Consider the following 14,701-nt stretch of genomic DNA (forward strand, 5'->3'; position numbering starts at 1 on the left):
AAAGTGAAATAATAAAAACTTTTCCCACCAACCTTCTAATGCCTAACATTAAACTTTGTACATTGCAGTAAAGCCCACTTAATACTTAAAACACACTCTGCCTTCTCAATACAAATAACTCAGTCCATCAGGGGATGAGTAGCACAGCTTGGTGTGTACACAGCTGGAACACCAGGCCACCACTCTGATGTGACCATGTGTGTCACTAGGGAGAAGAGGGGAACAAAAAACAGGGTTACATTAACAGCAACAGCCTCATTAGGCTGGGGGAAAAATAGAGTTTACATGGCTTGGTTTTTCCAAGCAATCAGTCCAGTTTTATCCAAAGAAACAAAAATATATGCTACCTGAGGACCAAGCAAATGGCATTAATGAATAAATATTAGTGATGAAATACTATTTTGGTTATGCAGGTAGGATATGAATCATTTTAATACAGGTGTAAGTATCTTTGGAGTGAATTACCATTTGATTTTATAATTTCTTTTTATAGTTTTTCATAACAAATTCAGAGACAAGAAAATCAGATATAAGAAAGCTAATAACACACTTGGAAATTAGTATTAGACATTCACTCCTAAATAATTTCTAATCTCAGCTATGTTTCTAATTTCTACTTCCTAAAGACACTTTGTAAGTATTCCTGGCACAGTGATAAAACAACTGTACTAGAATTTGCTAGGCTGTGACTTAAAATATACTTTCTTATGATTCATAATATCTACAAAATTGCATTTCATAAAGCACTTTGTTTTTTGATTTGAGAATAATAATATTCTCAATAAATTAAAATGAAATGTTGGCACATAAAAATAAAATCTAGTAATTACATTTTATGAAAATACTAAAGAGTCTAAAGTTTCCCCACCAGATTTTATTTCCAATGTTTTAACATATGGAAAATATCATCAATTATATTGGTCAATGTCCTTTATATTAAGTCTAATGGCATAAATTTCTCTCAGAACTGAGAACTAGAAAAAAAAAGAACTGCTATGATTTTTTTCATTACATAATTAGAATTATACAATTCACAGCAAAGTTTCCCTCTTTGCTGTGGCTTCTAGGCAAATGCAGAGCTAAAATTTCTGCTTAACTGTAATATTTTTTCTTCAGTATAGATTTTCTAATGTGGTTAATATAATTTATTGCTTAATAATTATTTTCAGTTATTTTAAGTGTATGTTTATTATAAAATACTGCTTTAGATCCTTTTGATAGTAGCTGGCATATAAAAAAACTAAAATGTTTTCACTAGAAAAATGCTACCAAAGACCAAAAGCCATGTATATAGGTATAACAAGAATGTTCAGACTATACATATTGTTAAATTTACCCTTCGAGTAATCTTTAAAGAATGATAGCCAATGTTCAAGCCCCTGGATGCAGGCACACACTCAGTTTACAAATGGCGATTTTTATCTTGGGCCCAAATTTGCAAATGCATGGAAAATCAGGTAATGCAATTGAGATACAATTTTTAAAATTAAAATTGCCCTATCAATATCTTTCTAGGAAAACTTTTTTCTAAGTAGAAAAGAATTATTACAAATTCTACATTTCGGAATCAGTGATAGGTTCAGCTCTTAATGTGAATCACTATGGCAAAATCAAGATAATCTGTCCATTTATTATGTAAAAATTGTTCATATTAGATTTATGATTCTCAGTGTAGGGAATTAAGAAAGGCATTTAGATGCCAATGTTTTGCAAGAGCCACTGTACTATATGCAAATGCTAAATTCAATATATTTTTCAGATATGGCTGATGACCTTCGGCAAGTTTGCTGCATTTAATTTGCATGATACTGATGGTGATGCACAATGGCTGCTGGTTACCCTAGGTGCCTGAATGTCTCTACTGCAACAGGTCACATAGCGGTCCTAAGATGGTGATGCCACCTCTGGGGAGGATCACAAAGGTTCTATGCAACAGTCTCTACAGTAGTCACACACACCACTCAGTATGGCAACAAATGTAAAACATCAAGTAATCACTAAATAGTTCAGGGCCCTAAAAGGACAAGTAAGGGATCAAGGAACCTATGTTCTATTTTTCCTCTAATTCAACAGGATAAACTATAGAAATTCTTTCATTACATTATAGTTCAAAAGCAAAATAAGAATTACATGTAGAACTTCCATGTCAGAAGAAGCTAAGATTATATTTATAAATTTTCTTCATATTAAAATATGATTGAATCAATGCGATCATTCTCCAAAATAATTTCAATAAGAGAGACCTGGTAAATGAGAAATATTATACAATGAGGTTATGAATTTCTACAAGTCTTGATTTCTACTGGTCTGAATGCTTTTTTTTAAACATATGACCTTAGATAGATACCAGACTGAACATCTGGTATGATGGTGGTAAAATTTAATGTGCACATTAGCAAATTTAAGTATCAAAATATATCCTGCCATTGAAAATCAAAGTACTACAACAAAAATATAATATAGACATAAAATAATTACTAACTGAACCAAACAAAATGAGGAGACTAGTTCATTGTCCTTGGTGCATTTCTATGTCTTATCATTGCTCTTTAAAACAGAAATTATTAGAATAACAATTAACCTATAATAATTATAAAACATATTCACCAAAAGGGAGTCCCTAGTTGGAATGATTCACCTTAAGGTTGGTAACTATACTTTATAATAATTATTTTCTAATCAGCATACAATGTACTACATATTTGGAAGAAGTCAAAAATAGATTTTAAGGAAACTGTACTCATTTAAGAATCTGGTGGAAGGGAAGCAGCAAACAAAGTCATAGATTTCAAAATAGATATTTCACTGGTCCTCTTTTGGTTAAGTATTTCAAATAGTCCTTTTTACAAAATGGCCTCCATTGCTAAACTAGAATAGCCACACATTAACTGAAAATCAAATCTCTAACTCAAAATCAAATTAAAAAATTATACAATCTAATATTTAATATGTTTGCTCTGCATCAAACTACAACACAGTGATTTGAAAAAGATCTTCTATTTTGAAAATTATATGCCTACTTTGTTTTCTTGAAATCTGTGAATGAATTTAGAACTTAAAAGGTATTATACATTACATTATTTAGACCACAACCATGAAGAGACAGATTTTGAAAATTTAAGACTTACCTGAAGGAAACTGAATTAATATCCTCAGTAAATAACCAAAGACAAATACAAATTATGAGTATTTTGGTACATATGATAAGATTTTTTAAAATACAGCTCATTGCTAAGTTTTAAAAACAGTATTCTCTAAGAATGACTAAGTACAACATACACAAAATTATTTTCCTTTTGAGCAAGAATGCATTTAGCCTGTTTCCCTTGCTTACTGGCATTCCCTTGACAACAATTCCAATTAGTAAAACATTCCAAGAAAGACATGAAATATGAGAAATACAATCCTAAATTACAACATTTGAGGAGGTCATATAGTCCTCATACTTAATGTTTCAATAGGAAGAAATTCAATTAATAGATTCATTGTACTATCCCTGTGGCTTTATTATACGTAATAGAACTAAAATTTCCCTTTTGTTATGATTGGATGAACCGCACCCTATATGGCAGACACGACTCATGCAAAATCACAAAGGTTCCCTCTAAATTTGGCCTCCACTTGTATCGGCTTCCCATAGAAGCCCCCAAATAATAGGAAGTTATGTAAATTAGTGTATTTTATTTTATCCATTATACAATTCTACTATGCAAACAAATCCTACACTGACTCAGAACCCATATCTCTTACCATGGGAAAACAATGGTAAGGTTTAACATCATATTTGAAAGAGAATATGAACTAGAAAATATTCCTAATAAATTGAACGGCTAAGAGTCAAAACACCAGCATATATTTCACAAAGGCTCTAATGAGCCTGGTGGCAAAAATATAATACACGATGATTTAACAGGAACCACCTGAGTATTCTGGTACCATGGGCACTACAATGACTACCTTTTTAGGTAGCAAACCACCATAAAACAAGTTGAAATAATTGTACTGTAAATGTATACCATTGACAACAAAACCTGTGCTGTGTATATTCATACTGTATCAATTATTCTCTGAAAATAGAAGATAACTCAAGGTCAAATGAAAAATAACCAATAACTCCCATTCTTTGCCTTACCACTTCCCGCTGTCCACTCAAAAAAATTAACATCTTACTTAATTAGTAGTGTTTATGTTTAGATAATTATAAAATTGTTGAAAGACATAATATAATAGAAGGCTTGTTTTGTTTGAAAATTATATTATTTGGGGAGGAAGAATAACTAGAGGGAGAAGCTTGTGTGGTGTGGTTAGCATGGTTAGATTTCAATGGGAAAAGGGGCATTTAGACCTAGTATACAATATGTTTTTATTAGAAAAGAACATTATCTTTTTATTGTTATCAATTGCTCTTAAATTTTTCTTTAATACAATTTCACAGCAATCTCAAGAGGATACACTAAAGGCCCTTGATTATATATATTCTAAAGAATGTATTGTATCACAAAGATACACATCCAATAGATTTCTTTTTTCATCTGAAATTTATAAAGATAATTTTCCATGCTGACAGTGCACATTTCATCCACAAGTTTGAGGAGTCAAATGCTACCACAGCTGGGGGTTATTCTGCCAAATGGCTTCCAACAGGGACTACAGAGATGTGGGCTAGGAGGCATGTGTGTGTGCAGGAAAAAGCAACAGACCTGATGGGAAATAGCCCTTCTCTGGAGTCATTTTTATCAATTACCATCTGAGTGATCTAAGCAAATATAGTCTAATGAAAACAGCAACACTAGGAAGGAAAAGCAAATATTAAAACAGCTGCTTGATTACCTACATAGATTAAAACAAAAAGCAAGGAGTGAGGCTGATATATTTCATAGGGATTTGCTAAGGCTGAAGGGAGGGGTAAGGGGCAGATACCTTAAAAAAATCCATCATGAAAGGAACTGAGACAAGATTATAAAAAAGGGAGCCAAGTTATAGCGCGCCATGGGATTTTTAATCTGGCTACCTGTGGTTTCTGTAGTTAAAGCTTTATTCATCCCAAAACGGGGGGGGTGGGGGGGAGAAAAACAAAAAAAAAATCACATTTATATGTCAGTTTTGCAAATGATCAAACAGCGTGCATCAACAAGAATAATAAGAAAACATTAAACGCTGATGACTTTTTAAAAACAGATACCCGTTTTATCAAATATTATTGATAATTACCTGTGCATCTCGTTTCTTGAACTCCTGAATTTGATTTTCGTGCTCCATATTGGCAGCGCGAAGTTGTTTTTCCAGGTTTTCAATTTCCCGTTCATGGTCTCGGACTAGGTTATCCTTCTCTGCGTTATGCTGCTGTAATAGGTGCGTCTTCTCCTGTTCATGCTCCAGCTTCAGCTCTACTATCTGATTGGACAATGAGGAGGACAGTTCATCAACAGAACATCCTTGTCGTCATGACAACTCATGTACAGCTTAATTTTTCTCTAATTTGTCCAAGTTGAAAATTTTTATTTTTGCATCATTATTACCTCACCCTCGAAATACTCTCATTTGTTGGGGTGGTGGTTATGCAAACCTCCTAATATTCAAAATAGTTGGGCATATTCAGTAAATCCTTCTTCAATCTGTTGACACAAATGTCTGAACATTGAAAAAAATTATCTCAAATGCTAGTCACTTCCTCCCCAAAAATTCGGGTATTACTGATCAGCAATGGTTATAAATGGTTAATAGTCAGTACGCTTTGCTTTTTGCTTAAATATACACATGTAAAAAGCAGCAATTAAATCAGTCAGCTTTCTTCATGATTTTCAAATAAAAGATCGGAGCTAAATACGCATCTGGATTCTTGTATATACAGTTGTCTTTTAAAAAATAAAATGATAAATTTCAAAGCTCTATTATCTCATTGTCAGCTACGGTATACCAACATAAACAGATGTTATGTGTTCCAGAAGGGCACCTGCTGTGCTGCAAGCTTGCGCCATGATTTCATAAAGAGCATTCTATTCTCAGGATCCTTTCCCAGTCCACTCCACACTGGAGACTGTGACCTTGGCCAGTCTTAGCCTCTCCCTGCTAGACTGAATGGCAGCCCGAGACCAAGGGCCTGGTTGCCGCAGCTTTGATACTAATCCTCCCAGACTGTGCACAATGGCACCCTACCTGGCCTGCAAACTATAGCCAGCCAGGCTGTCTTTGAAGCAGGTGATGAATAGGGGACGGCAGGAAGCCAGCTTCCCCAGTGAACTCCAGGCCACACAGCTGCTAAGAACAGTCACTTGGATTTTTCTTCAGTTTTGGTGGATTTCAGGGGGAAAAACTGCTGTTATCTAGAATATGTTGTGTTATTTTCAGCGTGAGAATCCATCTTCAAGAAAGCTAACAGTAGGAGCCTGCTCCAAATCGATCTTGTTTCGTGCAATGAATCACCAGACTACCTTATCTTAAAGCTATAGCATTCATTTCTCCAGGCATGCACACTGCACTAAATTTCAGAAGTTTTCTTTTTAAATTTGAAATTCTTATCCCTTATGACAAATCAAGAATCAAAACACAAATGAAATTTGCTTTAAAACATAGGTTTCAAAATGTTTTCTTATTGTGATTAAAGAGTAGCTGGTACCATTCCTTCTGAAACTATTCCAAACAACGGAAAAAGTGGGACTCCTCCCTAACTCATTTTATGAGGCCAGCATCATCCTGATACCAAAACCTGGCGGAGACACAACAAGAGAAGAAAATTTCCGGCCATTTTCCCTGATGAACATCGATGCAAAAATCCTCAATAAAATACTGGCAAACCAAATCCAGCAGCACATGAAAAAGCTTATCCACCATGATCAGGTCGGCTTCATCCCTGGGATGCAAGGCTGGTTCAACATACGCAAATCAATAAACGTAATCCATCACATAAACAGAACCAATCACAAAAAACACATGATTATCTCAATAGATGCAGAAAAGGCCTTTGATAAAATTCAACATCCCTTCATGCTAAAAACTCTCAATAAACTAGGTATTGATGGAATGTATCTCAAAATATTAAGAGCTATTTATGACAAACTCACAGCCAATACCATACTGAATGGGCAAAAGCTGGAAGCATTCCCTTTGAAAACCAGCACAAGACTCTCACCACTCCTATTCAACATAGTATTGGAAGTTCTGGTCAGGGCAATCAGGCAAGAGAAAGAAATAAAGAGTATTCAAATAGAAAGAGAGAAAGTCAAATTGTCTCTGTTTGCAGATGACATGATTGTATATTTGGAAAACCCCATCGTCTCAGCCCAAAATCTCCTTAAGCTGATAAGCAACTTCAGCAAAGTCTCAGGATATAAAATCAATATGCAAAAATCACAAGCATTCCTGTACACCAATAATAGACAGAGAGCCAAATCATGAGTGAACTGCCATTCACAATTGCTACAAAGAGAATAAAATATCTAGGAATCCAATTTACAAGGGATGTGAAAGACCTCTTCAAGGAGAACTACAAACCACTGCTCAAAGAAATCAGAGAGGACACAAACAAATGGAAAAACATTCCATGCTCATGGATAGGAAGAATTAATATTGTGAAAATGGCCATACTGCCCAAAGTAATTTATATAGATTCAATGCTATTCCCATCAAGCTACCATTGACTTTCTTCACAGAATTAGAAAAAACTACTTTAAATTTTATATGGAACCAAAAAAGAGTCCAAAATAATCCTAAGCAAAAAGAACAAAGAATAAAGCTGCAGGCATCATGCTACCTGACCTCAAACTATACTACGAAGCTATAGTAACCAGAACAGCAAGGAACTGATACCAAAACAGATATACAGACCAATGGAACAGAACAGAGGCCTCAGAAATAATGCCACACATCTACAATCATCTGATCTTTGACAAACCTGACAAAAACGAGCAATGGGGACAGGATTCTCTATTAAATAAATGGTGTTGGGAAAACTGGCTGGCCACATGCAGAAAAACGAAACTGGATCCCTTCCTTACACCTTATACAAAAATTAACTCAAGATGGATTAAAGACTTAAACATAAGACCTAAACCCATAAAAATCCTAGAAGAAAACCTAGGCAACACCACTCAGGACAGAGGCATGGGCAAAGACTTCATGACTAAAACACTAAAAGTAATGGCAACAAAAGCCAAAATTGACAAATGGGATCTAATTAAACTAAAGAGCTTGTGCACAGCAAAAGAAACTATCATCAGAGTGAACAGGCAACAATACAGAATGGGAGAAAAATTTTGCAATCTATCTATCTGAGAAAGGGTTAATATCCAGAATCTACAAAGAACTTAGACAAATTTACAAGAACTTAGACAAATTTACAAGAAAAAAACAACCCCATCAAATAGTGGATGAAGGATATGAACAGACACTTTTCAAAAGAAGACATTTATGCAGACAACAAACATATGGAAAAAAGCTCATCATCACTGGTCATTAGAGAAATGCAAATCAAAACCACAATGAGATAACATCTCACGCCAGTTAGAATGGTGATCATAAAAAGTCAGGAAACAACAGATGCTAGAGAGGATGTGGAGAAATAGGAGCACTTTTACACTGTTGGTGGGAGTGTAAATTAGTTCAACCACTGTGGAAGACAGTGTGGCAATTCCTCAAGAATCTATAACCAGAAATACCACTTGACCCACAATCCCATTACTGGATATATACCCAAAGGATTTTAAATCATTCTCCTATAAAGACACATGCACGGGTGGGTACGGTGGCTCATGCCTGTTAATCCCAGCACTTTGGGAGGCTGAGGCGGGTGGATCACGAGGTCAGGAGATGGAGACCATCTTGGCTAACATGGTGAAAACCTGTCTCTACTAAAAATGCAAAAACAAAAACAAAATTAGCTGGGCGTAGTGGTGGGTGCCTGTAGTCCTAGCTACTTGGGAGGCTGACACAGGAGAATGGCGTGAACCTGGGAGGTGGGGCTTGCAGTGAGCCAAGATAGCACCACTGCACTCCAGCCTGGGCAACAGAGCCAGACTCTGTCTCAAAAAAAAAAAAAAAAAAAAAAAAAAAAAAAAAAAAAAAAAAGACACATGCACACTTATGTTTATTGCAGCACCATTCACAATAGCAAAGACTTGGAACTAACTCAAATGCCCACCAATGATAGACTAGATAAAGAAAATGTGGCACATTTACACCATACTATGCAGCTATAAAAAATGATGAGTTCATGTCCTTTGCACAGACATGGATGAAGTTGGAAACCATCATTCTCAGCAAGTTAACATAGGAACAGAAAACCAAACACCCTATGTTCTCACTCATAAGTGGGAGCTGAACAATGAGAACACTTGGACACAGGGAGGGGAACATCACACACAGGTGTCTGTCGGGGGGTAGAGGACTAGGGGATGGATAGCATTAGGAGAAATACCTAATGTAGGTGACGGGTTGATGGGTGCAGCAAACCACCATGGCATGTGTATGCCTATGTAACAAACCTGCATGTTCTGCACATGTATCCCAGAACTTAAAGTATAATAATAAAAAAAAGAGTTAGAAAATCAACAATGTATTTCTAACCATAAATGTATTGTTATTTAGAAGAAGTATGCAAACTCTTGAACATATACACTTATAACAATAAAATAATGTATAAATAATAAGGCAAAATGTATTTTGCATCTCAGAAGAGTGATGTGTTACAGTGAATTTATATTTATTTAAAATTTAGGGCTTTTCCTCATATTATTCTACTATTGGCAATATTCAGAAAAAACAGATAAACATTTTCTCCTAATAGATACTATACCGAGTAAGAAAGTTTTCTTTATTTAAAATAAATGTGTATGCTTTGTTCTGTGTCTCACAGAACTATGTTAATCCCAACAAAAGAGAGATTTCATATTGTATTGCTGTTATGACATTTTGCTCAGGAAGCTGAGTGAATGAATTACTGAGATGGAATATTTTTAGTTCTTGGACATGTTATTTCTACTCAGCGTTATACCACCAAGGATCATTATAATAAAATTATAAACTTTAATCAAAATCATTTAAGTATGTAACACAGTGAAGGGAAATGGGAGGTAGAAAGTTCTATTGAGATCTTCTTGAAAGCCTCAGAAATATTGGGAGAAGGAATGTGACTTAAAATTGATTAAAAGCAAAATATTTTACAATATTCTAGAATGAGAAAACTAACCAAATGAACTATAATTGGGGCAAAAGAATTGCAGAATTTTCTCCCAACAGAAAACACATGACTAGAACTAGCTGTGAGATCATTAGTAATGACACCTCCTTGTTCTGTGCTCTAGTAGTAATGCACTTTCACAGTAACTTTCTAAACAGAGACATTTGAAGTTTCTTATAGACTCATCAATGATCATGCCCATGTTCAAATTTCACTTTATTCATTTTTAAAAATCAGGAAAAAAGGAAATAGTGATTATCACATTTCAAGCATAAACACAGTCATAAATGATTGTTAGTTTGATATTTTGCCAGCACCTATTGCTCGTGATTCTACTTAATGAACAAATCTCAAGGTTGCCAAAGCCTTTTAAATATCATTCACTTTTACCTCTCCTGCTTGAATGGAGAATAAGGAGGATAATTTTCAATTTAAAATGCAATAGCTCAGGCTTGTCTGCTAAGCCCAACACTACATGGCTAACTTCTGGATGTCATGAGCCCTTTCTGGTCTTTTCCTAGGCTTCCGCACTGTCAGCATCTTCTGGCAAGGGTGTCTTCTCCAGATAAATGGTAGAGTCCAGAGAAGAAACCCTAATGTTGGGGGAATATCTTGACGATGGTATTCGTAACTACAAAGGATGTCATCAAGGTAGATCTGTAAATAAAAAGTTTTACTGGTGCCTAGCCCCATCCATGTAAATAAATGTTAAAAGAGTCATTTGGACTTTCCATTTGTCCTTTACTTGTTGACACATCTCAAAGGTAAACACAAAGTAGTTCTTCATGTTGGACTAGTAGATACTTTGGTTGACCAACAATAATGTCTAACGGAATTAATGATGACCAGGAGGTGGTAAACTATGGACATGTAGAGGACATAAAAGCAGACAGAACCCACAAAATGAATATTAAGTGGTTAATAAGCCCTAAGTTAAGGGGTGTGGGATGTCTGGACCCATAGTACATGCTACAAGGGAGAACTGGATGCACCATGATCAAGGACCCTGCTTAATTAAGGCTGGCTAAGGAGTTCCCTGTAATAAAAGGGGGAAGGCTTCAAGTTCCATAATCCAAAAGCATTGAGCTATGAGACAGATAACAATACTGGGTATGTGCCCACCCTAAACATATTAAAGAAGACTGGCATGTCTTCCAGGGACAATGGTACTGTCAGCGCTCATGTGCAAGCACCTGGTGGCATCTGATAGTCCTTTGAGATGTTAGGGTTGACGGCTTGGTGGTTGGGGTTCAGTGTCTAGAAAATACTGGGTTGACTCGTAGGAAATTGTCATTTTTAAGGTCAAAACAGGAGATGAAAAAGGGGCTGGGGGCAGTGGCTCACACCTGTAGTCCCAACACTTTGGGAGGCCGAGGTGGGTGGATCATCTGAGGTCAGGAGTTCAAGACCAGCTTGACCAACATGGAGAAACCTGTCTCTACTGCAAATACAAAATTAGCTAGGCATGGTGGTGCATGCCTGCAATCCCAGCTACTCAGGAGGCTGAAGCAGGAGAATCGCTTGAACCCAGGAGGTGGAGGTTGCGGTGAGCCAAGATCGCGCCATTGCACTCCAGCCTGGGCAACAAGAGTAAAACTCTGTCTCAAAAAAAAAAAGAAAAAGAAAAAGAAAAAGGGTCCTGCTCCACCCACTATGCTACTCCACAACACATGCAGAACTTGAAATTTAAGAGTAAAGTTTTGAAGTTCTGAAGTTCCTAAAAGCATCAGCCTCCATTTCAGAACAGACGAAATCCTTCTACAGCTTGATGGTGATGTCTTCATTCCAACTGAACTTTCATGTAAGTGCCTAAGGCCAAAAGTACATTCTAGGTCCCAAGAAAGACCAAGATGGAGCCACTGGACATCTAAGTCCCTAGGAATCTTGGGATATATATTTTAAGTCCTGGTAACTGTTTTACAGTGAAATTAGTGCTAGCAAATATGGCCTGAACCACTTTTAATAATCATTTAAAGAAATAGAAAAGGAGATGGAAAAAGTCATTTCTTCTCAATATACAATATGTGGAAGACTAATATATCCCAATAACATAACTTAATGTCAGGAACGCCAGTGCTAAAAATATAAATTATGGAAGGATGTACCACAACACACTGAAAAGGGAAATGATGGTATAAAATACTAACCAAAATAATCTTGAAGGTAATCAAATTACAAACTTTATATTCTACATAGCCCTGGTGTAAAAATGGGCTAAAGCTAGAGAAAGTAGGGAGAGTGGTTCTCCATATTCTCTCGCTAGAAAAGGAGGAAGAGAGGGAGTCACAGTTAGATGCCCTGAGGTTATATTTGTCCTACAACTCAATGATAATTGCTCTCCCTTAAGTGAGTAGAAATATGAAAGTTTAAGAATTTGGAAGGACTTAGAGGCTAGCTAATACAATGTTAATCTTAATCTAAAAACCTTCCCTATAAAACCCTGATAGTTGGTCATTCAGCTGCTGCTGGAATGATTTTACCAACAGGAGAATAACTGTATTCCAAGAGAAACCAATGCCTCATACTGAACATACTTGGCACTAGAATCTCTGGGTAAAGATAATAGGAAAAACTGAAAATTGTGAAAAGAATAAAAACAAACGTTAAATAGAGAACATGAGAACATTCTCTGGCAGTGAACAAACAAGGAAAGAAGAATAATAACTTGGCCACAAATTTCAAAAGGAGGTAGTCAAGGAAGGAAAGAGAAGATTCTGAAATGGTTTGGTGACACATACTCTTTTGTCCCTATACCCTAGAAGTAGAACTGGTAAGTTGAAATTATGCTGAGGATTATTTTCCAGTATCCCAGTTTTAGAGAAAAATGAACTGAAGATGTATCATTCACTTTTCCCCCTTCTGCCTGGGTGGAAGATAAGGAGGACAATTTCAATGGAGTAAAAATGGCTACTGGAGAGAGATGAATAAAGCTAGGAAAGTAGCAAACTTGGGCTGATTCTCTCCGATATAAGATTTAGAGTTCACATAAAAAAGAAAACACTCTCTAATACACAGAAAAACCCCAGTGTGAGACATTAATAAATTGTTAAAAGACAGAGCCAGTATCAGTTTCTCTAACAGAAGTTGTTCAGAACTGCAACTAAGCTCTTTTTCTCCATCCCTATCATGATCTCATAAAAAAGTAAATGCAATGAAATACCTGTGCCTTCATACTGAAATTCAGAGGACAGACAGGCTGAAAAGTGGTCAAAGAGAATTCATGAATATTATATCAGTCCATTTAACAGATTTGGACACAGGTGCCCACGTTAAGCCCAAGCAAGATGAGGGAGAAAAGTATCTGAAAACTAAATAAACATTAATCACATTAGGAAAAAGGTGAACTTAGTGACAAAGAAGAGGCAAAGAAGAAAGTAAGGAAGAGGCCCATCATTAAAAACCAGAAACAATTGTAAGAGAACTTAATAAGAACATGAGTGTGATGAAAGAATAATGCAAGGATAACAAGATAAAACAACATAATTAACTAAGGACCCAAATAACTCCATCATGAAATTGATTCTAAATCAGAAACAATGAGCTGAATAAACATGGTGAAAAATCAAATCATTGACATAGATAAAGGGCTTGAGGTAATCATAATAAAGGTCCAGGAAAAAGACAAAGAGAAGCTAAAGTAGGAAACGTGAAAAGAAAATCCATGTAAACACAGACCACGGTATCCGAAAATTTCCCTAAAATGAATGAAGAGATAAAATGTGTATATCAAAAAGACACACTGTAGACCAAGAAAAATAGATTCCAATTCAGGAAAAGAAACATGAAAGAAACTCAAGGGCTATAGTCCCCAAACCACTCTTGAAACAAAAAAACACTTGGGGATAAATTTCAAGCAAGAGATGACCAGAGAAGCTGTTTTAAGACCAATGTTTGCACCAAAAGGCAATGGATGATGTGTACCAAGTGACAGGGGAAAAAAGAATGATCAAAAAATTTTATGCCCAGCTAAGATATCCTTCACAAATAAGAGAACACATAGTGATGCTCAAGCATGCAAAAATGCAGTGAATACAACTATAAGCCCTTCTTGGAAAAGCTACTTGATGAAATCTCAGTAGTCAATAATAGATCAAAGTAAGAACTCAGGTATGAAGTTGTGCAAAAATCCTGGTGGTGAGCACATAACTGATTTAAATAAGAAGCTAAGTTTATATAACTGTGAGAATTATGGTTATGGGACAAAATATAAATGTTATAAACTTCAACAATGTATAAATAATCCTATGGTTGACAAAATAGACTGGTATAAGTAGGTGGAAGGAAATATAGGCAGTTTAATTTTTCTCCAATAAGGAGTTAACTAATGCCCTCAAAATTGAACCACAAAATTTAAAAATTAACTTCAATGTATTTTTAATTTCTAACATTCTAAAAATAATCTCTTATGTGGTTAAAAAAATGTTTTTCTAAATTTTAGAAATCTTTCCATTTCCACTGGGCACAGTGGCTCATCCCTGTTATCTCAGCACTTTGGGAGGCCGAGGTGAGATGATCACTTGAGCCTAG

The 14,701-nt window shown here is 35.7% G+C and overlaps 1 protein-coding gene across 7 annotated transcripts in view; it reads right to left on the reverse strand.

Annotated features, from left to right (window-relative positions):
• Positions 1 to 14,701, reverse strand: part of CEP112 (centrosomal protein 112) — a 551,576-nt gene that overhangs the window by 259,503 nt on the left and 277,372 nt on the right. For all 7 annotated transcript variants that reach the window (XM_055258901.2, XM_055258899.2, XM_055258897.2 and 4 more), the window contains one exon: positions 5,212 to 5,394. In XM_055258901.2, the coding sequence (XP_055114876.1) occupies positions 5,212 to 5,394 (183 nt within the window). The remainder of the gene's footprint in view (positions 1 to 5,211; positions 5,395 to 14,701) is intronic.

Source organism: Symphalangus syndactylus, chromosome 20, assembly GCF_028878055.3.
Source record: "Symphalangus syndactylus isolate Jambi chromosome 20, NHGRI_mSymSyn1-v2.1_pri, whole genome shotgun sequence".
Lineage (NCBI taxonomy): Eukaryota > Metazoa > Chordata > Mammalia > Primates > Hylobatidae > Symphalangus > Symphalangus syndactylus.